Consider the following 26,601-nt stretch of genomic DNA (forward strand, 5'->3'; position numbering starts at 1 on the left):
TTCAGCAGCCATCTTGCCGTAGCCCTGCACTCTGCCTGTCAGCGCGGGAGATGTGCTGCAGGAGGACTCGGGGAGCTGCGAGCCAGATGCCGGGAGAGGAGAAGACTTCTGTCAGGTAAGTGAATTGTTTTTCTTTTTACAGGGGCATTTTTTTTTCTGGTGACTGCTGCCTACATTGTGATTTTCTGGTGCCTGCTGCCCACATTGTGATTTTCAGGTGCCTGCTGCCCACATTGCGATTTTCAGGTGTCTGCTGCCCACACTGCGATTTTCAGGTGTCTGCTGTACACATTGTGATTTTCAGGTGTCTGCTGTACACATTGCGATTTTCAGGTGTCTGCTGCCCACATTGCGATTTTCTGGTAACTGCTGCCCACATTACGATTTTCTGGTGACTGCTGCCCATATATTGCGATTTTCTGGTAACTGCTGCCCACATTGCGATTTTCTGGTGACTGCTGCCCACATTACGATTTTCTGGTGCCTGCTGCCCACATTATGATTTTCTGGTGACTGCTGCCCACATTACGATTTTCTGGTGTATGCTGCCCACATTACGATTTTCTAGTGCCTGCTGCCCACATTATGATTTACTGGTGACTGACTGCCCACATTGCTATATTCTGGTGACTGCTGCCCACATTACGATTTTCTAGTGCCTGCTGCCCATATTGCGATTTTCTGGTGACTGCTGCCCACATTGCGATTTTCTGGTGACTGCTGCCCACATTACGATTTTCTGGTGTCTGCTGCCCACATTACGATATTCTGGTAACTGCTGCCCACATTACGATATTCTGGTGACTGCTGCCCACATTACGATATTCTGGTGACTGACTGCCCACATTGCAATTTTCTGGTGACTGCTGCCCACATTGCGATTGTCTGGTGACTGCTGCCCACATTGCGATTTTCTGGTGAACTCTGCCCACATTACAATTTTCTGGTCCACATTACGATTTTCTGGTGAACACTGCCCACGTTACGATTGTCTGGTGAATGCTGTCCACGTTACAATTTTCTGGTGAACGCTGCCCACATTACGATTTTCTGTCCCACATTACGATATTCTGGTGAACGCTGCCCACATTACGATTGTCTGGTGAATGCTGTCCACGTTACAATTTTCTGGTGACTGCTGCTCACGTTACGATTTTCTGGTGAACTCTGCCCACATTACGATTTTCTGGCCCACATTACGATTTTCTGGTGAACACTGCCCACGTTACGATTGTCTGGTGAATGCTGTCCACGTTACGATTGTCTGGTGAACTCTGCCCACATTACGATTTTCTGGCCCACATTACGATTTTCTGGTGAACGCAGTGCCCACATTACGATTGTCTGGTGAATGCTGTCCACGTTAAAATTTCCTGGTGACTGGTGCCCACGTTACAATTTTCTGGTGACTGGTGCCCACGTTACAATTTTCTGGTGACTGGTGCCCACGTTACAATTTTCTGGTGACTGGTGCCCACGTTACAATTTTCTGGTGACTGGTGCCCACGTTACAATTTTCTGGTGACTGGTGCCCACGTTACAATGTTCTGGTGACTGGTGCCCACGTTACAATTTTCTGGTGACTGCTGCCCACGTTACAATTTTCTGGTGACTGCTGCCCACGTTACAATTTTCTGGTGACTGCAGCCCACGTTACAATTTTCTGGTAACTGCTGCCCACATTACGATTTTCTGGTGAACTCTGCCCACATTATGATTTCCTGGCCCACATTACGATTGTCTGGTGAAATGCTGCCCACTTTACAATTAATTTACAGTGAAACGCTGCCCCATTACGATTATTTGGCACCTATGGGGGGGGGGGGGCATCCAAATATTCGCAGGGGGGCCCAGTGATTTCTAGTTACGCCCCTGGTCGCCGCCATAGACTGCAATGCAAAATGTCGGCTATTCGGCGCTCGGCACGAAAAAAGGGCGCCCGAGAAATAGCGGTTACAGGGATTGTAGTAACTAAAGTTTTTTTCATTTACAGGATAAGGTTTATAACAATTATCGTTTACAAGTTCGTTTTGACTTTGTGTTATACTTATTTTTTCGTTTTTAAATTTCGCTTACATGAGTTTTACGTATTTTTTTCGTTTTAAAATATCGCTTACAAAACTATAACCACTAAATTTTCGTTTACACTTCTTTTATCATTTAAAATTCGTTTTCATATGTATAATGCTTAAGTACCATTTCTCAGCCTGATTGTATTAGAAATACATCGCTTTTGCTATTAACTTTGTTTTTACGCTTATAATGCGTTGATTATAGTTATCAAAATATCACCTTTAATATTACTGTTATTTTAAGATTTCTAATGCATACGTGATTGTAAGGCTATCTATTGTATTGTGTGTGTGTGTGTATATATATATATATATATACCTTTTTCTACTTATAATATTATTAATGTATACGTGATTTTAAGGCTAGTTATTCTATTACAAATATATAAATTATTTTATTCATGTTATTTGTAGTGAAGTATTTTAAGAATTAAATATATTATTGTTTATATGTGTTTAGCGTGTTTGTGCAGTGGGGATGGTTAGTTTTAGGCACCACCAGGGGGGTCTTAGGTTTAGCCACCACTAGGGGGGTCTTAGGTTTAGGCACCACTAAGGGGGTCTTAGGTTTAGGCACCACCAGGGGGTCTTAGGTTTAGGCACCAGCAGGGGAGTCTTAGGTTTAGGCACCACCAACCCCTGGGGTCTTAGGTTTAGGCACCACCAGGGGGGTCTTAGGTTTAGGCACCACCAGGGGGGTCTTAGGTTTAGGCACCACCAGGGGGGTCTTAGAATTAGGAACCACCAGGGGGTCTTAGGTTTAGGCACAACCAGGGGGGTCTAGGGTTAGGGATAGGTACAGGGAGGGTTAGGTATAGAGATGTCGCGAACCTCCGATTTTCGGTTCGTGAACCCCGTTCGCGAACCTTCACGGAAGGTTCGGTTCGCATAAAAGTTCGCGAACCGCAATAGACTTCAATGGGGAGGCGAACTTTGAAAACTAGAAACATTTCTGCTGGCCAGAAAAGTGATGGAAAAGATGTTTCAAGGTGTCTAACACCTGAGATCTTTCAGTGACTACAAGAGGGGGGAAAAAAAACTCAAAAATACCTTATAGTTTTTGAGAAAATCAATTTTAAAGTAACTCCTTCTGACCGTGGGAAAAATTAAGCGCCCGCCGACTTTAGCAGTTAATAGCAAAGCCGCTTTAAAAGCTAGAAACCCCAAACTTGCAGAAAATGTTAAGAAGAAGAGTGGGAATAAGAAGAAAATTTTTTTTTCAAAAAGACCTTATAGTTTTTGAGAAAATCAATTTTAAAGTTTCAATGCAAGCTCTCCTTCTGACCGTGGGAAAATATACCCCCGCCGACTTTAATGGTTAATTGCAAAGCCCCTTTAAAAGCTAGCAACACCAAAATTACTGGGAATGTTAAGAAGAACAGTGGGAACAAGAGGAACAAATTTTTTTTCAAAAAGACCTTATCGTTTTTGAGAGAATCGATTTTAAATTAAAAAAAAAGAGTCGATTCATAAAAAAAGAACCGATTCATTAAAAAGATCCGGCTCATTCATGAGCAGTTAGTATAGCAGAGAATGCGTCCTCGGAAGGACGTGAAGCTGCTGGCTCCCGCTGCTGTCTCTCCCCACCTGCCTGCACCTGTCAACCCCCACCTAGGCTGGTACCCAGCGCACCCATGGGTGCACTGGGTGCCAGCCTAGGTGGGGGTTCACAGGTGCAGGCAGGCAGGTGGGGAGAGACAGCGGGAGCTAGCAGCTATGCGTCCAAAAGGACTTTTGGACGCATTCTCTGCTATGTGAGTGGGGGGGCTTCGGAGATCTTCAATCAACTTAATAGAAGATCGCAACATAAGAGGATACAGTTCGTTGGATCATTTACCGAGGATATTGCCGTGGGTACAGGTAAGTATTTCTGGTTAATTAAGAAAATTAAAGGACTTTTTTCGTGGTTGTGTTTTTATTTCATTTAACCCTTTGTGGAAATGGGTAGGGGTACTTTGTACCTCTATACTCATTTCTCCTGGGAGGGGGTGGGCATCTGGGGTCCCCTTCTTAAAGGGGACTCCCAGATGCCACCATGAACCCCCCCCCCAGGAAGTCGTCGCCCCCACCTCAGAGGAGGTGGGGAAGAGCCCCTTGTCCATGGATTGGACAAGGGCTCTGGGGGGGGGGGGAAGGGGAAGGCTTGGCTGCCCCTCCCCCCCCCCCCGGAGCCCCCCATACCATGGACCATGCGGGCTGGTATAGCTCAGGGTGCGAAGCCCCAGTCGGCCGGGGCTCCACATTCTGGCTATCCCAGCCTGCATGGGGGACAAGGGGTTACAGAGGCTCGGGAGGGGGGACCCCACGTCATTTTTTTTTCAGATTTCCCACACTCAGCACATAAAAATAATAATAAAACAAATATATATATATATATATATATATATATATATAAACACACACATATATATATGTATATATATATATTTTTAGGACTTACGAGGCCACAAGTATGAAAAAAGTTAAATACCATTTCATAATCCAGATCCATGGAGGACGCCATCTGTGCCCCCCCGTTCATTCCGCCATGGCACCCGCAGTAATACCGGCCTTGGTCGAGTCCCGACCCCTCCAAACGGGTCGGGTTCTCATTCCCCCCTCAATATGGCCGCCACAGATTGCCGCGGCTGCGCAGTCCGCAAAGATGCGATTGCGGCTGCACAGCTCTAGGTCCTCCTCCCGATGCGTCCGATGTATGCACGCATATTGATGACGCGGCAGGAGGAGGCCCTAGAGCTGCGCAGGTGTAATCGCGTCTGTGCGGACTGCACAGCCACGGCAATCTGTGGCAGCCATATTGAGGAGAAAATGAGAACCCGACCTGTTCGGAGGGTCGGGAGTCGGGACCCGACCGGGGCCGGTATTACTGCGGGAGCCATGGGGGAATGAACGGGAGGGCGCGGATGGCGTCCTCCATGGATCTGGATTATGAAAAGGTATTAAACTTTTTCACATTTGTGGCCTAGGAAGTCCATTAAATATTGTTTCCTGCTATCTTTATAACATATCCTGCAAATTTGGTGTTGCTAGGATGTAAGGGGCCTTTGCTATTAACTGCTAAAGTCGGTGGGTGATGATAACCAACCAGAATTATAGGGGTGCAAAAGTGCTGAATTCTGCTAAGGCTTCCATTAGGCTCCCTATTTCACTTTCCAAAATCTCACATCTTTTCAAAGGGCAATTGTTCAGCAGTGGCAAATTTTCTAGCATTGTAGGGACCCTTAGGGGGAACATGACTGGTGAGTTTCGGGCCCCTAGGCCGAAGAGGTCATAGCCTAGGGTCACAAAAACCTGTTTATTTGGGCTATTTCAATGGTGGCGAGTCTGACGTACATAAATCGCAGCAATGGCCGTTAGCAACGTCTGAATCTCACGAAATGTCTCATGCAGGTAGAAGACATATTGTTAGACTTGGGCTCCAAAGATGGGTTCCCTACAACTCTGCAAACCAGAGTTACAGGGGTCCAAATTTGGTAAAATCCCCCATAGGCTTTCATTGGGCCTCCTATTTACAGTTCCAAAATCTCACATCTTTTCAAAGGGCAATTGCTCAGCAGTGGCAAATTTTCTAGCATTGTAGGGACCCTTAGGGGGAACATGACTGGTGAGTTTCGGGCCCCTAGGCCAAAGAGGTCATAGCCTAGGGTCTCAAAAACCTGTTTATTTGGGCTATTTCAATGGTAGTGATGCTGACGTACATAAATCGCAGCCATGGCCGTTAGCAACGTCTGAATTTCACGAAATGTCTCATGCAGGTAGAAGACATATTGTTAGACTTGGATTCCAAAGATGGGGTCCCTACATCTCTGCAAACCAGAGTTACAGGGGTCCAAAATTGGTAAAATCCCCCATAGGCTTTCATTGCCTCCCTATTTCACTTTCCAAAATCTCACATCTTTTCAAAGGGCAATTGCTCAGCAGTGGCAAATTTTCTAGCATTGTAGGGACCCTTAGGGGGAACATGACGGGTGAGTTTCGGGCCCCTAGGCCAAAGAGGTCATAGCCTAGGGTCACAAAAACCTGTTTATTTGGGCAATTTCAATGGTAGTGATGCTGACGTACATAAATCACAGCCATGGCCGTTAGCAACGTCTGAATTTCACGAAATGTCTCATGCAGGTAGAAGACATATTGTTAGACTTGGATTCCAAAGATGGGGTCCCTACATCTCTGCAAACCAGAGTTACAGGGGTGCAAAATTAGTAAAATCCCCCATAGGCTTTCATTGGCTCCCTATTTCACTTTCCAAAATCTCACATCTTTTCAAAGGGCAATGGCTCAGCAGTACCAAATTTTCTAGCATTGTAGGGACTCTTAGGTGGAATTGAGGACTTTTGCCCAAGAGGGATCATGACTTGATCCTTGTGAAAAATTTCAGGGCTGAGGCTTACAGACGTGTCGCTAGTCTCTAAGCTAGTGATATGCTTTTTTGCTATCGAAAAGGGAGAATAGAGTGCCGCACAACTGAGCGGCACAGAGCGAGAGGGGTAAGTGGAGAGAACGATGCCTAATGTTTGGCCAAGTTGATCTGCCAGATGGATCATTGGCAGAGGAACCAAGGGATGTTGGGAGCTGCTGTACTTACAGTAGATTCTTAACCAAGGTGGCCCCAACCAACGTCCTTGGCTGAGAACCTCTGATTATCATTTATGTTGGAACATATTTTCACTTAAAAAAACTTTAATTTTTTTATACAAAATAAAATATATTACATAAGGCTGTTTGAACCAGGGGGCCAGGTTTGGAGAATGAATGTCCATCATAGCACCATCTACTGCATTTATCACTGGAGGCCACATGTGGCAATTATAACCCCCGGTGGAGCGGGAAGTCTCACCGTTATGCTAACACTTCCGATGAAGTCAGTGGTGCTGTTCACAGACACTTTCTGCTTGAGGTACTCTTTCGTCCTTTGTGGAAAATCCTTAATGCTGATGCCTGCCTCGAAGGTGGACTTTTGCAACTGGGCGTCCACAATGATAGTTTCCTGGGTCTCCACCCGCAGGATGCTGGGCATAATCAGGGTGCATCTGCCAGGAAAAGACAAGACCAATATTTAAATCTGTGCAACAGCAGCCATTTTGTCCTTTGTCTTTTTTTTTTTTTTGAAGAAACTTGGACACCCCATAAAACATATGGTTAATATCATCGTTTATACTGTTAAAATTATCGATTATGTGGTAGGGGCGGTAAAGGTTAGGCGTCAGGAAGGGGGTTTGAGCCAGGGGGAGCAGTTAAGGTTAGGCGTCAAGAAGGGGGTTTGAGCCGGGGGGAGCAGTTAAGGTTAGGCGTCAGGAAGGGGGTTTGAGCCAGGGGGAGCAGTTAAGGTTAGGCGTCAAGAAGGGGGTTTGAGCCGGGGGGAGCAGTTAAGGTTAGGCGTCAGGAAGGGGGTTTGAGCCGGGGGGGAGCAGTTAAGATTAGGCGTCAGGAAGGGGGGTTTTGGGTGGTGACGGTGAGGCCCCATACGCAGTGATCAGTTGCGTTGCATTCCCAGTGACAACAGGGATGCTATGCAATGTTAGAGACAATTACAGCCGCTAATTATTATTGATTTATAAAGCGCCCACATATTCCGTATCGCTGTACAAAGTGAGTAACAAACATGGGGTACGTAACAATACAGAAAACGGTATATCCAATATGCAAAATACAGAGTTGGTAATTACAGTGACAAAAGTAACAAGAGTTATACAATTCTAAGACACAAAAGGGTGAGGGAGCCCTTCTCTGGTGAGCTTCCAACCTAAAGGATTCATAATCGCCTATTGCAGCGCTCAAACGCCCTGCTTTGCAGTGATATTGTTCATTCAACAACAGCAGTAAAAACAGCTGTAACCTTCCTCCTCTCCAGCTTATCGCCAGAGGTCTGCCGGCTACATATGCATAGAGGAATTTGTTAGGGCCTCTATGCACATTTGTACATATATTCAAAATTGCATAATGTGAAATTTGGACTGTACTGTTTGTGAAATACATGACAAACATGTCTCTTGAGCTGCATACACACCCTATATGGCACTCGACGCCTGTTCATGGTCAGCTGGGATGAGAATCCAGCATTTGTTGTTCAAGTGTTTCTGGCAGTGTATGTTGAAAAGGGCGCCAGGGCAAACCGGGCAGTGGGCACCGGGGAGATCATGGGGCCTATAAGCAAATTTTTTTATGGGGCCCCATAGCAAAATTTTTATGGGGCCCTCAGATGTATGCTCTCTTAAAGTGTCACTGTGGGGCATAAAATCAAAAATCAATTTTTTATTTTTACCTGGTAGACAAGTAATAAGGATGCTAATCAGGTAATCCAAAAGTTAAAAATCACTTTTACTTTTCTTGTTTATAAACAATCATTCCCCAGTTTACCTGACTCTTATTTGATACATTGCCGCACAAAGGACGTTGCAGGGCATGCTGGGTTGTCCTTTTTTGCTTCTCTGCTTTCCTCTAAGACTTAACTAATGCAGCCTGATTGGCTGAAGCTGTTTCCCCTCCCACACCTCTGTTCCTCTTTGATTGGCCAATATTTCTGCTGAAACAATACACATTCTATTACAGAGCTGGGTAGGAGTGTCTGAAGACTGGGAGGAGGGCGGGCAATGCATACACAATCAGGCAGAGGAGAGTAAGGGAGGAAAATAACATAAGGATTGGCTTCAAGATTGGCACAGTTAAAATGGAGAATTCTAAGAAAGATTTTCTCTTTTTTTACTATAAAAAAAACCCTCTAAAATCAAAACGTTGGCAGTGCAATACATATGTTATGTAAGTACAGCAAGTATTTATCTACTTATATATGTGTTTTTTTTCTGAGATAGTATGGCTGACAGCTCCTCTTTAAAGCGGATCCGAGATGAAAAACTAACTATAACAAGTAACTTGTCTATATATCTTATCTAAAGTTTAGATAGTTTACACAGCAAATCTAGCTGCAAACAGCTTCAAAAGTTTATGATTATTTATTCCGGTGATTCAATGAGGGCAGCCATGTTCTGTTTGTCACATTGTCACAGGCTGAGGGCTGGAGATGCTATCAGCTTGCCTGTGTGTAAATTTAGTCCCCTCTCCTCCTCCCTCCTCCCCTCTGCCTCTGAAATCAATGGCTAGTAACCGCCTCCTCCTGCTGCCCAGACTGAGCTCCCATGAGCCCTTGCTACTGCCTGAAAGTGCCTTGGCTCTCTGAAAACCTGTGGGCGTGGCTTGTTTAGTTTATAGGGAATTCGAGTATTAAAACAAAACAAAAAAAGTATTTGGCTGGAGGAATGCCCTATAAACTATATGAAAGGAACACAATTATGCAATGAGTAAAAGTTTATCTCGGATCCACTTTAAGCAATGCCACCTGCCCCTACCTATGGATATGAGTTAATTGGGCAATTTACATTACCATGCAATAAACACTGCACATAATTCATAGTCACTGAGTATCGGAGGGTGGAGAAACACTAGAAAGTTAATGGTGAATACATTAAGTAACACCTGGGCTCCCTCTGCTCCTGGGCCCCATAGCAGCTGCTATGGCTATTGCTACGCCCCTGGCACCGGGTAAAGCTACTAGAAATGATTGGTGATATTACAGATAATGTACTATTGGGCACCGGCTAATAGGAATGTTCATTTGGCTTCTGCAGAATTGAATTTCCCGCATTTTAAATCAGAAACTGGTAATTCCAATTGGGAAACGGAAATCAGATTTTCTGCAACTCAGTAATTTTTTTTCCCAATCACAGAACTCAGACTTGCTTTTTATAACCTGGCTGCATGAATCAGCTTTCGTCATTTTTTTAAGTAGAAGTTTCATGTGCGTTTTTTTCATGTTTTCTATGCAAATTTTTCATTTTGCAATTTTCCGTGCATTCCAATGAAGGTAATTTACATGAAAAAGACATCTCATTGACTGAAAAATCATAAGTAATTTTCAATGCAAAAATGCAATTTTTCCGATTTCCCATTGACTTGCTTTGTAAGACAAAAAAGTGAAGGAAAAAAAAAAACAAAAACAAAAAAAACATACCTCCACTATACTGTCCAAATTTTAAATGCAGAAAAATCGCACAGCACAAATCTCACGTGGACACACGACAATTGCAATACCATTGAAATAAATATCATGATTGTGTTTTCAGAGAATTACAAGCCGCATGTGTGAAATCAGAGAACTCGGAAGTATTTGGCCAATCAAAGAATGTAAAAAAATGATCAATAGAAGACTCCCCATAAATCGGAAAATGGAAATTGGAAATCCGTGGAATCGATAATTGGCATGGGCAGAAATCGGAATTTGTGGGGAATCAGAATCTTCTGACCATCCCTACTGTCTAATACCGATAGTAGAATACAATCCGTGCTCCCTTTGTGCACAAATGGCTCCATGTTACTGTGCAGGTGCAGCCGTGCTTGCATCAGTCCAGGACGACCGCGCTTGTGCATGGAGAGGAACATGGTCTGGATCTTCCAGCGGGGGTAAAGAAGACAAGGGAAGCCTCTAAGGCAGGGGTCAGGAACCTTTTTGGAGGAGAGAGCCGTAAACGCCACATATTTTAAAATGTGGTTCCCTGAGAGCCATACAGTATGCTTCAAACTGGCACAGTGCGCATGCGCAGCAGAGGGCTCACGTCTCTGTGACCATGGTGATGTGTATACAGTTGATCTGCCAGGCAGCGGAAGTGTCAGACAAGTGACAGGTGACAGGCAGCCTATTGGGCCAATCAAAGTGCAGGGATCTCGTCCTACAAAGTCACTGTACCTGACTGGGTTCAGAGTGGGACAATTGGAGCAGCCATTAGTTTTGGGGTAGCGCCAGTAAGTTAGTAGTGCATGTTACAGCAGTAGTGTGCCTACTTTGAAAATGTTACTTGCGCTGCCACAGTAAGCTGTGCTGCTTGAGCAGTGTAGCTTAGTGAATCACCCCTACTGATGTGTCTGTGAGCCAAATGCAGCCATCAAAAGAACCACATCTGGCTCCCGAGCCATAGATTCCCTACTCCTGCTCTACAGGATCCAGAGGTTTCCCTCTTTTTAAGTAAGAGTTTTTTGACCAGAGGTTCGCTTCAGGTTCACTTTCTTCATTGCGTACACACCCAGCATGGATTGCTATCACTTATGATATCTCAGAACTGGTCTTATACTTAAAGGGTCCCTTAAGGCTGGAAAAAAAATGAGTTTTACTCACCTGGGGCTTCCACCAGCCCCCTGGGAACACGAGTGATTATTTCGCGTTCCTGGCCGCAATAGCAGTATAGAGGGCGCTATTGCAGGCAGGAATGCGAAGAATCACTCGCGCTCCCAGGCCTGTCGCCGAAAACGGAAGTAGCTGGCGGTGGGGGACAGGAGGATCCGAGTGAGACTGTGTGGGCAATGGACTGCTGCAGGGGGCTGGTGGAAGCCCCAGGTGAGTAAAACTCATCTTTTTTCCTAGCCTTAAGTGTCCCTTTAATGGTCCACAGTTGATTTTATATATATCATGTGCCTCTGAGGAAGCGTCTTCTCGCCGTGAAACGTGTGTTATGCCTAAGCTTGTTCTACATTTTATCCAGAAAGCAATGAAGATTATGCAAGAATAAAGTGATATCTTATTGGACTTTACTGTATATTGTGTTGGCTCCTATAAACCCTAGTGTTAAAATTCCTTGATTTGTGCTGATATTGTATCGGGTGGAGCATTTTTGGAGTTTTATCTTGGTCTATGTCATTTTAAAGGTGGCCATACACGATACAATAAAATGATCTGATTTAACGTCAATTCGATAAATATGATCGGATCTCTCGAAAAAATCTAAATCCTTTTTTTTATTCGACTGAAAATCCGATCGGATGTCACATTTTTTTTTTTATCGATCCGGAATGCTGGAAATGTTTCTTCGATGTTTCTAAAATTGTATGGTGTGTGTCAGATTGTCAATTTATGCATAAACACACCCTAGAAATTTTCTCAGCATTTCCAATCATTTTTATCATAATTAGGGAAAAATTGAACATAGGTGCGTGGTACATTGGTCAGATTTTTGAAATGTTACAATCAGTTAGAAAGATTGATTGCAATTCTTAAATTGAACAAATATTTAAAAAATTGTATGGTGTGTTGCCACCCTTTACATTGACGTTTATGCGGCCCCCAAATTACGAGGTAAGAGGAGGCACCCAAATTAGCTTCTTCGTCTCTGGCATGCCTTATCTTTGAACAAAGAGGACCCTTGAGAGCATTACTCCTATGCTGACCACACCCCCAGGAAGCCTCTTCATTATGCATGTCGCCCCCCCTTCCATCCCCATAGCAACAGTACAGCACTTGATTCTCACAGTGCCGCCTGCTGGATAGAGCTAGATCCTGATGGGTGACACCAATGGTGCGTGTGTACCCACCTCTAGTCTCTGGCCCTGACAAAACACTCTGCCGCAGAGCAGGATCATCCGCAAGGCAACCTAGGCAGTTGCCTAGGGCCTAATTAGTATCAAGGGGCCCAGCTGCCACCTTCTCTGACACTCTCCCACTTCAGATTACCAAAAGGGGGAGTACAAGCCTCATTTCATCTCAATCCATCTCTGCCCTGGTCTCCCTGCAGGCATTAGTGGTACTGACGAGGGTCTCACTCACGGTAGCTGTGCATAGGTGGTGGTCAGCAGGGTAAGCAGCAGCGCAGGTCCCAGCAGCACTCCTCTCCTCATCGTACACGCAGGGTGTTATGCTGAAGCCTCACTGCTTCCAGGGCTATAGAGGATTACAACTCTCAGCAAACAGTTCCATTAATCAGTAACTGGGACCGGAGCCAAATTCAGCAGCGGTGGGGAAAGTACGGACTTGTGCAACTCCCCAAACAAACATATCCAAATACAGGCCCAGTGCACACCAAAACCGCTAGCAGATCCGCAATACGCTAGCGGTTTTTGGAGCTGATTTCAGAGCGATTCTAGGCATGTTTAGAGGGCTTTTCTAAACATGCCTAGCGTTTTTGGGAGCGTTTTTGTGTAGCAGATTTCATATATTGTTACAGTAAAAGCTGTTACTGAACAGCTTCTGTAACAAAAACGCCTGGAAAACCGTTCTGATCTAGCGTTTTTCAGAGCGGTTTGCTTTTTTCCTTTACTTTACATTGAGGCAAAAACGCTTCTGCAAACTGCAAAAGTGCAGCAGGAGGCACGTTTGCTACAAACCTCAAACCTCCGGTTTGCACCATCCCATTGAAATACATTACCCAAGCGTATTTACATGCGGATGCTGCCGGCGGATCGCACCTAAAACCGCTCGGTGTGCACTGGGCCACACTGATGGACAGGACACTTCTCCCCATGCAAGCAGGGGATTGTATGTGGCAGTGTACAAATCACTTTAACCATTCAAAATGTAATAATCGGTGATGATTGTAATCTTATCTGACAATTACAATTACGTGAAATTTCTCGTACGTTTTTGTAATTGTGGCCATACGTAGTTACAATTTGGACATGCAATTGAAAATTGATTTTAAACATACAAAGGGAAAAATTGTATTTTTTAGGGCTGGTTCACGCGGACGCTTGACGGCGTTTACCGCCAAGCATTTGGGACTCATCAGCTAAACGAGTGAATAAGAGCGTTTAGCATCACGCGGTTACTGACAATTACCGTCGATTGCGCAAACGTGGCGTTCCAATCTCGATTTAACGCGTCATTTTGGCTAGCCCTAGAAGCCACAGCTTCATGTCGAAACGCTGATTGCGACGGGAAGCCGACGATCACCGTACAGCCGCCCCCGAACGAGACGTCACAGGACGACGCAAATTCCGGCCGCAGCAACCAGGGGAGTAACTAGACTTCTTAGGGCCCCCCTGCAAAACTGATAGCATGGGCCCCACCTGGTCCCTGAACCTTAAGCGATCGGGATCCGGCGAATGGCAGCAGCGTTCTGCTGTGCAGCAGCGTCTGGAAGCAAGAAAAAAAAATACACGCGCTCCTCAACATGGTTTTTGTGAGCAAATGAGGGTCTGGTTTCTTTGCTAATTGGCTGTACTTGCAGTTGGGGAGGAGAAGGAGGAGCCCCCAAAACCTCTGGGCTCCCCTGCGATGGCAGGGGTCGCAGGGGTGATTGCTACACCCATGTCCCCAACGCCGCCTGCCGTCCGTGTGAACCAGCCATAAAGCATACCAGAGCTAGTATAAGTATATATGAGAAAGGTGGGGAGCGGGCATGTATGGTGAGCTGTCCTGATGCTCACCTCTCCCCTCGTTATCCTTTCTGCCTGCTCATTTACCTGCAATTGCCCCATGGCCCCATCTTCTGGACAGCCGGGTCGGGAGCATTGCAGCTTTCTGGCCACGCTGCATGCGTGCTATAGCGTGCATCAGTACGGTAACCGCTGGCTGGGACTGCTCTGTGCTTGTGTGTGACGTCACAGGGTTCTCCCGGCCAGGGGTTACCATACTGATGTATGCGTGACGGCAGAGGTTGCATGCTATAGCACACATGCAGCGCTGCCAGAAAGCCGCAATGCTCCCGCCCCGGCCGAGGGCCTAATGGCATGGGGGCGCAGCACAGGGGCAGGCATGAGGGCGGCACAGGGGCAGGCATGGGGGGCAGCACAGGGGCAGGCATATCGGGGAAGCACAGGGGCAGGCTTGGGGGGCAGAACAGGGGAGGCATGGGGGCACAGCACAGGGGCAGGCATGGGGGTGCAGCACAGGGGCAGGCATGAGGGGGCAGCCCAGGGGCAGGCATGGGGGCACAGCACAGGGGCAGGCATGGGGGTGCAGCACAGGGGCAGGCATGAGGGGGCAGCCCAGGGGCAGGCATGGGGGGGCAGCACAGGGGCAGGCATGGGGGCACAGCACAGGGGCAGACATGGGGGCACAACACAGAGGCAGGCATAGGGGCGCAGCACAGGGGCAGGCATGGGGGTGCAGCACAGGGGCAGGCATGGGGGCGCAGCACAGAGGCAGCCATGGGGCGCAGCACAGGGGCAGGCATGGGGGTGCAGCACAGGGGGGGCCATGGGGGCACAGCACAGGGGCAAGCATGGGGGCACAGCACAGGGGCAGCCATGGGGGCGCAGCACAGGGGCAGGCATGGGGAGCAGCACAGGGGCAGGCATGGGGGCACAGCACAGGGACAGACATGGCGGCGCTGCAAATGGGCAGGCATGAGGGCGCAGCACAGAGGCAGGCATGGGGGGCGCAGCAAAGGGGCAGGCATGGGGGAGCAGCACAGGGGCAGGCATGGGGGCGCAGCACAGGGTCAGCCATGGGGGAGCAGCACAGGGGCAGGCATGGGGGCACAGTACAGGGGCAGGCATGGGGGCACAGCACAGGGGCAGGCTTGAGGGGGCAGCACAGGGGCAGGCATGGGGGGGCAGCACAGGGGCAGGCGTGGGGCACAGCACAGGGGCAGGCATGGGGGGGACAGCACAGGGGCAGGCATGGGGGCACAGCACAGGGGCAGGCATGGGGGGGCAGCACAGGGGCAGGCATGGGGGAACAGCACAGGGGCAGCCATGGAGGCGCAGCACAGGGGCAGGCATGGGGGCACAGCACAGGGGCAGGCATGGAGGCGCAGCACAGGGGCAGGCATGGGGAGCAGCACAGGGGCAGGCATGGGGGCACAGCACAGGGACAGCCATGGGGGCGCAGCACATGGGCAGGCATGAGGGCGCAGAAAAGGGGCAGGCATGGGGGCGCAGCAAAGGGGCAGGCATGGGGAGCAGCACAGGGGCAGGCATGGGGGCGCAGCACAGGGGCAGGCATGGCGGTACAGCACAGGGGCAGGCATGGTGGTGCAATACAGGGGCAGGCATAGCAGTGCAGCACCTGGGCAGCCATGTGGGCACAGCACAAGGTCAGGCATGGGGGCTCAGCCCAGGAGAAGGCATGGCTCATGCTCTGGGCACCACAGCACTTTAGGCGCCATGCCTGCTCCTGGGCTGTGCTCCCATGCTTGCCCCTGTGATCCACCCCTCTAGATACGCCTCTGAATGTATAATGCTCCACAGCTGCTCTACTGTTCTGCATTACGTACAGTAGCACCCCCTCCTTCCCGCCACAGTGGTGGTATCCAATTGCAATTAAATCGAGTAGCAAATGATTCCTAGCCTACCTTGAAAACTCAAACACGATAGATTTCAGCAACAATAACATCAACTGAACCACAAGCATTGTACTGCTTGATGCAGTGCAGTGCTATGCACCATCAACCCACCTAGTCCAACATGCAATCAGGCATTTGATTGATAAACTGAAAACAATTAAATTATCATGAATCAATCAATTGGATAGGTGGAGTAATAGATTACTGGCAGATTTAATCAAAGTGATTAGTGATGATTGTAATGTGCTAATCATAATTACGAGAAATTTTGAGCAAAATTTAGCGATTTCGCCCGTACGTAATTACAATTTGGAAATTCTATTGATTTTGCTTAATTCATTTGTAATTTTTCATAATTACACAAAATTTTGTGTAGTTTTGTGCCGACTTTAGCGGTTAATAGCAAAGCCCCTGTAGATTCTATCATCCTCAAACTGCTATGCATGTTAAGGAGAAGAGTGGGAACAAGTCAAGAAAATAATTTTTCAAAACGACCTTACAGTTTTTGAGAAAATTGATTTTGTAAAATGCAAAGAAACACGTTTTTTGAATCTCAAAAAAATAAAAAATGTCCTTTGCATTTTTAAAACAGGCTTTGCTATTAACTCGCCACTAAATTACGCAAAAATTCCACAAAATTCCACGTAATTATGAAATCATGGTCCCTGATTATGGTCACAGGTGTAGTTAATTACGATTATTTCCTGAAATTTCGCAATACGGTTTTGCATCTTATTTGCAAATTACAATGTAAAAGTACGATTATAACGAACTTCGTGCTCATCACTAAAAGGGATTGAATTGGTCAGAAATTGATCAGAAAAATCGATGCATGCATACGGGCAGTTTAACCATCTTAGCGGTATGGACGAGCTCAGCTCGTCCATCACCGCCGATGGCTGCCGCTCAGGCCCTGCTGGGCCGATTTTTACGAAATAAAAAGCAGCACACGCAGCCGGCACTTTGCCAGCCGCGTGTGCTGCCTGATCGCCGCCGCTCTGCGGCGATCCGCCGCGAGCAGCGGCGAAAGAGGGTCCCCCCAGCCGCCTGAGCCCTGCGCAGCCGGAACAAATAGTTCCGGCCAGCGCTAAGGGCTGGATCGGAGGCGGCTGACGTCAGGACGTCGGCTGACGTCCATGACGTCACTCCGCTCGTCGCCATGGCGATGAAGTAAGCAAAACACGGAAGGCCGCTCATTGCGGCCTTCCGTGTTACTTTTGGCCACCGGAGGCGATCAGAAGAACGCCTCCGGAGCGCCATCTAGTGGGCTTTCATGCAGCCAACTTTCAGTTGGCTGCATGAAATTGTTTTTTTTTTATTTAAAAAAAACCCTCCCGCAGCCGCCCTGGCGATCTTAATAGAACGCCAGGGTGGTTAAGTTCATCACTCAGTACCAGGGATGTTCCTGAGAACAATGCCGTTTCCATGGTCCTGGCATTGCACCCAAACTGTAGAGTGCTACATGTGACTGCCAGGAATGAGGTTTCCCAGTCTGAGATAAGATAAGTTCCGGGATTTGGTGAATGATTAGCAGCCTGTTTTGTGTGTTGGTTGAGAAGGGCTCATCTGTGACCCACAATGACAAACAGGTCGGGACACTACAAGCCCATTAGCATACAATGCCACAGCTGTGACAAGGACAGGTGATACTTTCACAGGACGGTGGGGGGACATTGTGTAGCTATCAGACCAACAAAGGTTATGGTGCCCATAGATTGCGTGACTTGGCGGCCGATCGACCATCCAATTCAATAATTCTATTTGAATTGGATGAAAAATTGGTGCCGCCAAGAGCATGCCCAATGGATGATGCAACGAATTTTGGGCCGAACTTACACAAGGGGGCGCAAATGTGGAAGTACAACAAGGATGCTCAGTAAGGACAGCTGATAAAGTATAACCGCACAGGCATTGGGGGAGGGACATAAAACATTGAGGGAACAGCCACCAGGGGGAAGCAAGGCAGCGTCACATGGCTGATCCCCAAAAGATTTCAAGCTGAAATTGAACGGGAATCGGCCTGCAGTTTACTGCAGCCTACAGATCTCTCTACAACCAGATTTGATCAGAGAGAAATCTGTCTTTTAATCGATTGATCAGCCACCAAAATTGCTAGATGTATTATTAATATTATTGTTGATTTATAAAGCGCCAACATATTCCATGGCGCTGTACAAAGTAAGAAACAAACATGGGGTACAAAATAATGCAGACAATAATATACACCAATATACACAATACAGAATTGGTGATGACAGGATGAATAAAATGAAAAATTAATTCCAAGACACAAAAGGGGGAGAGCTCTGCCCTTGCAAGCTAACAACTCTAAAGGGGTGTATGGCTACCTTTAGGTTTTATGGGAAATGTACTGTGATTTATTTTTTTAATGCGTACCTAAAGTCAGTTCCAAAATTAAAAAGTTATATATTTACCTCAGTAGGGGGGAAAATGCCTGGTTGATCCTGAGGCTTCCCCAGTCTTCTTACCCCCCTCCTGCACTGCGCTGCGTCCCTCTAAACCAGGGGTCTCAAACTCAATTTACCTGGGGGGCCGCAGGAGGCAAAGTCAGGATGAGGCTGGGCCGCATAAGGAATTTCACAATCGTGGCGCATCGCCGCCTCTGCCCGCCCCTCTCACTCTTCCTTCACAGAGAGCGTTGGCGATTGACGTCAGGAGGGGCACAGCTGAAGCTGAAAACTCTGCCCCTTCCAGGAAATGCCGGCGGATTGCCCCCCGGGCGATTTGGGGGCTCTGCAGCCCTCGTTTAGCGACGGGGATGCGGCGGATTACTTGGGAGCACTGAAGCAAACTATTAGGAAGCTTTTGCCAGCGAGGGCCACAAAATATTGTATCAAGGGCCGCAAATGGCCCGCGGGCCGCGAGTTTGAGACCCCTGCTTTAAACAAACTTCAACGTTAATGTTGAAGATAGCTTGCAGCTGTGTTCCCCTCCATGTTTGGGTGTGGCCGCACTATGCAGGTGCTAAGTGTGGCCAGGGGAGTAGCCTGGAGTCGCCCAGTGCACAAGCAGCTCCATGCTACAGCGCAGGCACAAACCCACAGGCACCTGCGCAGTGTGGCCATGCTCCTACATGGAGGAGAGCGGGATGCAAAGATGAAGAGGGTCTCAACCAGCAGCGGAGGGGGTCACATGGATCAGGGATGTCTCTCCTCCAGGGGCTTCCCCCACTGAAATAAGTATGTACGCTTTTGTTGTTGTTTTTCTTTAAAGGGAATCTGAAGTGAGAGGGATACGGAGGCGACCATATTTATTTCCCTTTAAAGGAGAACTGTAGTGAGAGGTATATGGAGGCTGCCTTATTGATTTCCTTTTAAGCAATACCAGTTACCTGGCAGCCCTGCTGAGCTATCTGCCTGCAAAATAACACCAGAAACAAGCATGCAGGTAATTTTGTCAGATCTGACAATAATGTCAGAAACACCTGATCTGCTGCATGCTTGTTCAGGTTCTATGGCTAAAAGTATTAGAGGCAGAGGTTCAGCAGGATAGCCAGGCAACTGGTATTGCTTACAAGGAAATCAATATGGCAGCCTCTATCTACCTCTCACTACAGTTCTCCTTTAAACAATATGAGTTGCCTGCCAGCCCTGCTGGTCTCTTTGGCTGCAGTAGTGTCTTTTATATGGGGCCATTTCCACTAAGTAGGAATTTGCTATGCGATTTTTCACATTACAAATGTAACCAATACATGTCAGTGGAGTCATTTCGAAGATTTCTGCACCACACATCTGTTTCCCATGTTAGACTATGTTTCCACTTTGCTCGGCATGCATCTTATGAGACGTGATGCCGGCACAACTGTGATCCGCCTCGCAGCCGAATCCCTCTAGCTGTGCCATGCCAGGCTATGGGATTCGGACTGGTGTGGCGACATTATGCTGCACGCCGTCAGTTTTGGCACTGCACTCGAATTTAGATGCTGTGTTACCTTGCTGCCAGCTTCCATGCACTTCAATTGTTTGACCACAGGAGGGAAACCTAAGCCCTTATCTGTATTATAGACGTGCACTCAAGAGATCTAACCTCTCAAAAGTAAGTCAAGAGTGTAACCTGTCTAACGATAAAAACATAATTTTTTCCTAGTGCTGCTTTTCCTAGCAGCACTAGGAAAAAAATATGTTTTATCGTTAGACTAGCGGTAGGTCTTCCCCGAGAGGACCCGTCACCGCCATGGGGAAGTCTAGTAGGGAATAATTTGTGCACATATAATTTATACTGAAGCTAATGTCCTCCTTTGCTATACCTATTCTGAATGCAAGTTGTATAATTTTGTCCACATTGTGGAGTTCTGCACATCTATTGCAGGTAGTCAATTTGGGTGCAGCCTCTGTTTGGAAGCGCTGCCAATGTCTCTAGCTGTACAATAAGGTCGGAAACACCGGATCTGCAGCATGCCTGCTCATGGTCTATGGCTAAAAGTATTCGAGGCAGAGGATCAGCTGGACTGCCAGGCAACTGGTATTGCTTAAAAGGAAATAAATATGGCAGGCTCCATATCCTTCTCATTACAGTTGCCATTTAACTCTTTGACCCATGGTAATTGTTGCAACCGTACCTGACTTTATCAGACACTGACAAACATATACATCATGGCCATCAAAGAGTTAAAACAAGCAATAGCAGGAAAAAGCTGTTAAAAAATAAAAAACACTGTAATTAGGAAATCATTATTCTTATTATTATCAAAGGATTGTGTTGCGCACTATCCACCCAACATGTACATTAACCACAATGTGAATGACACCACCAAAGGAAAGACTGGTCAAATCACAGCTTCATATGTTGTAAAGTGTTTCAATTACAGCTTTATTTCCAGACATTTCAACCACATAAAACCATTTAAAAACAGAGATAATAAACCTCCTCTTTGGCCATCTTTATCGAGGTATAAATATATATATATCATATCCACGGTTCAGTCAGAACCAGTGACTGCGCTACACTGGTGCACTGTCCCCCTCCGCTGTTGGGTTGGGGCTAAGTTGATCCACTGTAGTGTATACATGTCTCCCTGACTGCTAGTTATATTACAGCAATATTTCAGCACATCTAGCTACCTGATCAGCTTGTCTGCCTTCTCGTTGGACTCTTTTGCTTGCTGTGAGGGCAACAGAGGAGATGTGTGAGCTTGTCAGGTCTATTCACTTTACTTTGCTCCAAATCTTTATTACATTCCCCCAAATTAAAAAAAATAGACATTTGTGATCATTGGAGCCTAAAATTAGGAGCTAATTGCAACCTCCCGTGTACAGGTTAGTGTTCGATATAGGAAGACAGAGATCAGGGAAAGATAAGGTTAGTGTAAGGTACATGAAGACAGAGACCAGGAAAGATTAAGGTTAGTGATAGGTACAGGAAGACAGGGATCAGGAAGGGGTGGAGTTAGTCTTAGGCACAGGAAGACAGGGATCAGGGAGGGATGAGGTTAGTATTACATTCAGGGCCGGTTCACACGGACGGCAGGCGGCGTTGGGGCGGCCAGGAAGTCGCGTCGTCCTGTGACGTCCCGTTCGGTGGCGGCGGTACAGAGATCGTCGCGATCGGCGTTTCTCGTCCCCGCAGGGGGACATGAAGCCGCGCCGGCTAGCCGTCCCTGGACGTTGCATGTGGCTTCTAGGGACGGCCGAAACGATGCGTTAAATCGGGATCAGAACGCCGCGTTTATGCAATCGACGGTAATCGACGGTAACCGCGCAATGTTAAACGCTCCTATTCACTTGAATGGGAGAGTTTAGCCGATGGGTCCCGAACGCTTGACGGTAGACGCCGCCAAGCGTCCGTGTGAACCGGCCCTCAGGAAGGCAGGCATCAGGAAAGGATGAGGTTAGTAATAGGTACAAGAAGACAGGGATCAGGAAGGGGTGGAGTTAGTGTTAGGCACAGGAAGACCAACATCAGGGAAGGATGAAGTTAGTGTTAGGCACAGGAAGACAGGGATCAGGAAGGGTTAAGATTAGTGTTAGGTACAGGATAGTGTTAGGTACAGGAAGACAAGGATCAGAAAAGGATGAGGTTAGTGATACGTATATGAAGACAGGGTTCAGGGAAGGATAAGGTTAGTGTTAGGCACAGAAAGATAGAGATCAGGAAAGGATGAGGTTAGTGTAAGGTACAAGAAGTTAGGGATCAGGAAAGGATGAGGTTAGTGTAAGGTACAGAAAGACAGGGATCAGGAAAGGATGGGGTTAGTGTTAGGTACAGGAAGACAGGGATCAGGAAAGGATGAGGTTAGTGTAAGGTACAAGAAGTTAGGGATCAGGAAAAGGAATAGGTTAGTGTAAGGTACAGAAAGACAAGGATCAGGAAAGGATAAGGTTAGTGTTAGGCACAGGAAAAAAGGGATCAGGAAAGGATGAGCTTAGTGTTAAGTATAGGAATGCAGGGATCAGGAAAGGATGAGGTTAGTGTTAGGTACAGGAAGACAGGGATCAGAAAAGGATGAGGTTAGTGTTAGGTACATGAAAACAAGACAGGGATCAGGAAAGGATGAAGTTAGTGTTAGGTACAGGCAGGGGCATTTCTAGCCTTTTTTGTCACTCCAGATGAGAAGTCCTGGGTCACCCCTTCCCCCCAATCCTGTCACATTTCTTTGCACACACCCTTCCTGCTCTCCCCAGCTTAGTGTGTAAATGCAGGGTATATCACAGCAGAAGCTGTGCTCTCACCCCTCCGCTGAAGTCCAGTGCTGTGCTCATGCCTGTCCGCTTGGCCTAGTGCCTAGCATCTCCTACCACATGTAGCATGATTACACGTGATATGAGGAGAGTGGGCGTCAGCACTAGAAGCAGGAGACAGACAGGATGGTCACACAGGCAGAGCGCTGGGCTCTGGCAGGGAGGTGAGAGCACAGCTTCTGCTGCGCTATACTCTGCATTTACACTCTGAGCTAGGGGATTGCAGGAGGGGGACAGGGACAGATAGTGGCATAAGGAGGCACAGGGGGACAGAGAGAGGCACTAAGAAGGACAGAAGGAGCCTAGGCACAGTGGGACCTAGGGATGCACAGAGTGGCAGAGGAAGCACAAGGGGACAGAAGGAGGCAAAAGGGGACACAAAGAGGCATGGGGACAGAGAGAGGCACAGTGGGACAGGAGGAGGCCTGAGAGCAAGAAGGACCACAAAGAGATACAGAAGAAGACACATGGGGACAGAAGCAGGGACAAAGGGGTCAGGCAGCATAAAGGTGGACGGAAGGAGGCACAGGGAGAATAAAGGACGCACACAGGGGGACAAAAGGAGGCACAATGGGAGGTAGAAGGAGGCACAAGGGGGGACAGAAAGAGGCACAAAGTGGTAACAGAAGGAGGCACAGGGAGACTGAAGAAGGCACACGGGGACAGAGGAAGGCACAGGGGGACTGAAGAGGGCACACAGGGGGATAGAGGGAGGCACTGGGGCCAGAAGGAGGCACAGGGAGACTGAATGATGCACACAGGGAGAGAGAAGGAGGCACAAAGGGGGGCAGAAGGAGGGGGGGCAGAAGGAGGCAAAATCAGGGACAAAAGGAGGCACAGGAAGACAGAATGAGGCACAGGGGGGCAGAAGGAGGCACAATGGGAGGCAGAAAAAGGCACAGAGGAGGAAATAAGGAGACACAGGGAGACAAAGGGGGGGGGCAGAATTATGCACAGAGGGCAACAGAAAGAGGCACAAAAGGAGGTCAGAAGAAGGCAGAGGGGGACTGAAGCAGGCACAGAGGGACAGAAAGAGGGACAGGGAGACAGAAGGAGGAACAGGGGGCAGAGGGCGACACAGGGAGACAGAAGAAGGCATAGAGGGGCACAGTGGGAGGCACAGGGGGACAGAGGTGGCCCAGGGGGATTGACGAGGCACATGGAGACAGAAGGAGGCATAAAGGGAGACAGAAGGAGGCACAGCAGAACAGAAGGAGGCAGAAGGGGACTGAAGGAGGAACTTGGGGGCTGAGGTAGCACAAGGGGACAAAGGGAGGCTCAAGGAAACAGAAGGTGGCACAGGGTAAAAGAAGGAGGCCCAAAGGGAAACAGAAGGAGACAGAGGTGGCACAGGGGAATGAAGGAGGCACATAAAGACAGAAGGTTGCACAAAGGGGGACAGAAGGAGGCACATGGGGGACAGAAGGACAAACGGGGCAGAGATGGCGTAGGGGACTGAAGGAGGCACAAGGAGACAGAAGGAGCAGTAAAAACAGGTGATATAACACCCATGGGGCAGGTCTTAGTCTGGAGCAGGGCCTCAATTAGGGGAGGGGGTTAGTTCAGAGGCATGGCACCCCCAGGACCAATGGTGCTCCAGGCAATGGCCTGTAATGCCTATGCCTAAAAATGCCCCTGGGTACAGGAAGACGGGTCAGGAAAGGATAAAGTTATTGTTAGGCACAGGAATACAGGGAGCAGGAAGGGGTGGGGTTAGTTTTAAGTAGAGGAAGACGGGGATCAGGAAAGGATGAGGTTAGTGTTAGAGGCTGGTTCAGACGGACGTTTCGGCGGCGTCACGTTCGGGAGCGTTGCGGCGGCTGTGCAGTCAGGCTTTCAGTAGCCTTCGCGTCGCGTTGTGTTGCGGTCGCGTTTTTAATTCCCCTAGGGGGACATTAGCCGTCGCGGTTAGCCGCCCCCTGGAAGCTACATGTCGCTTCCAGTGGCAGCTCGAACGCTCGCAAAAATCAGGAGCCGAACACCGCGATCGTGCAAACGTGTGCAAAAGCTCGGTGTAAACGCTCCCATTCACTTGAATGGGAGCGTTTACCGCGACATTCCGAAGTAAGCGGTAAACGCTCCGCAAGCGTCCGTCTGAACCAGCCCTTAGGCACAGGAAGACAGGGATCAGGAAAGGATGAGGTTAGTGTTAAGTATAGGAATACAGGGATCAGGAAAGGATGAGGTTAGTGTAAAGTATAGGAATACAGGGATCAGGAAAGAATGAGGTTATTGTTAAGTATAGGAAGACAGGGATCAGGAAAGGATGAGGTTAGTGTAAGGTACAGGAAGACAGGGATCAGGAAAGGATGAGGTTAGTGTTAAGTATAGGAATACAGGGATCAGGAAAGGATGAGGTTAGTGTAAGGTACAGGAAGACAGGGATCAGGAAAGGATGAGGTTAGTGTAAGGTGCAGGAAGACAGGGATCAGGAAATGATGAGGTTAGTGTAAAGTATAGGAATACAGGGATCAGGAAAGGATGAGGTTAGTGTAAGGTGCAGGAAGACAGGGATCAGGAAAGGATGAGGTTAGTGTAAAGTATAGGAATACAGGGATCAGGAAAGGATGAGGTTAGTGTTAGGTACAGGAAGACAGGGATCAGGAAAGGATGAGGTTAGTGTAAGGTACAGGAAGACAGGGGTCAGGAAAGGATGAGGTTAGTGTTAAGTATAGGAATACAGGGATCAGGAAAGGATGAGGTTAGTGTTAGGTACAGGAAGACAGGGATCAGGAAAGGATGAGGTTAGTGTAAGGTACAGGAAGACAGGGATCAGGAAAGGATGAGGTTAGTGTAAGGTACAGGAAGACAGGGATCAGGAAAGGATGAGGTTAGTGTAAAGTATAGGAATACAGGGATCAGGAAAGGATGAGGTTAGTGTTAAGTAGAGGAAGACAGGGATCAGGAAAGGATGAGGTTACTGTTAACTATAGGAATACAGGGATCAGGAAAGGATGAGGTTTTTGTTAAGTATAGGAAGACAGGGATCAGGAAAGGATGAGGTTATTGTTAACTATAGGAATACAGGGATCAGGAAAGGATGAGGTTAGTGTTAAGTATAGGAATACAGGGATCAGGAAAGGATGAGGTTAGTGTTAAGTATAGGAATACAGGGATCAGGAAAGGATGAGGTTAGTGTTAAGTATAGGAATACAGGGATCAGGAAAGGATGAGGTTAGTGTTAGACACAGATACGCTGTGCCTAACACTAGGTTCAAGATACGCTCTTAGGTTCAAGATACGCTGGGATTGTGTAATACACTATTCATTTCCATAGGTGTTTTTTTAACAGATAAATCTCATTGTTTTTTCCTGCTTCATCGAATAATCAGAAAAATTTCACCAATATACCATACACTTATGATCGATTTTTCTGAAAATATCAGACAAACAGTCTAATAAAACTTTCAGTTTTTATATTTTTACGGCTGATTTTTCCAACACATTCAATCACAATTTTATTTAAAAAAAAACAGAAAAATCTATTTTTTTTTTTTACAACTTTGCTTATTTAGTCAGTATTTGCCCATTGTAAAATATTTCTTCTCCCTGATTTACAGTCTGAGATTTATCGATGGCGGTAACATCTTAAAGGAATACTATCAATACCCAAGTGTTCTAAAATGACAACGTACAAATAATGTCTAAGTAGCTGTGTTATTATTTTATTATTATTATTATTATTTATTGTATTTATAAAGCGCCAACATATTACGCAGAGCTGGACAATAAATAGGGATACATACAATATTTAGGGTTGACATACAGCAATATGACAATACAGGA

The 26,601-nt window shown here is 47.3% G+C and overlaps 1 protein-coding gene across 1 annotated transcript in view; it reads right to left on the reverse strand.

Annotated features, from left to right (window-relative positions):
- The window catches only part of LOC137562603 (complement C3-like), a 168,623-nt gene extending 155,871 nt beyond the window's left edge, over positions 1–12,752 (reverse strand). The window contains exons 1-2 of the mRNA XM_068274107.1: positions 12,658–12,752; positions 6,910–7,102 (exon numbers count right to left, since the gene is read on the reverse strand). Coding sequence (XP_068130208.1) covers positions 6,910–7,102; positions 12,658–12,728 — 264 coding nt within the window. The 5' untranslated portion in view covers positions 12,729–12,752. The remainder of the gene's footprint in view (positions 1–6,909; positions 7,103–12,657) is intronic.
- Positions 12,753–26,601: the final 13,849 nt, after the last annotated feature.

This window comes from Hyperolius riggenbachi, chromosome 3 (assembly GCF_040937935.1).
Source record: "Hyperolius riggenbachi isolate aHypRig1 chromosome 3, aHypRig1.pri, whole genome shotgun sequence".
Lineage (NCBI taxonomy): Eukaryota > Metazoa > Chordata > Amphibia > Anura > Hyperoliidae > Hyperolius > Hyperolius riggenbachi.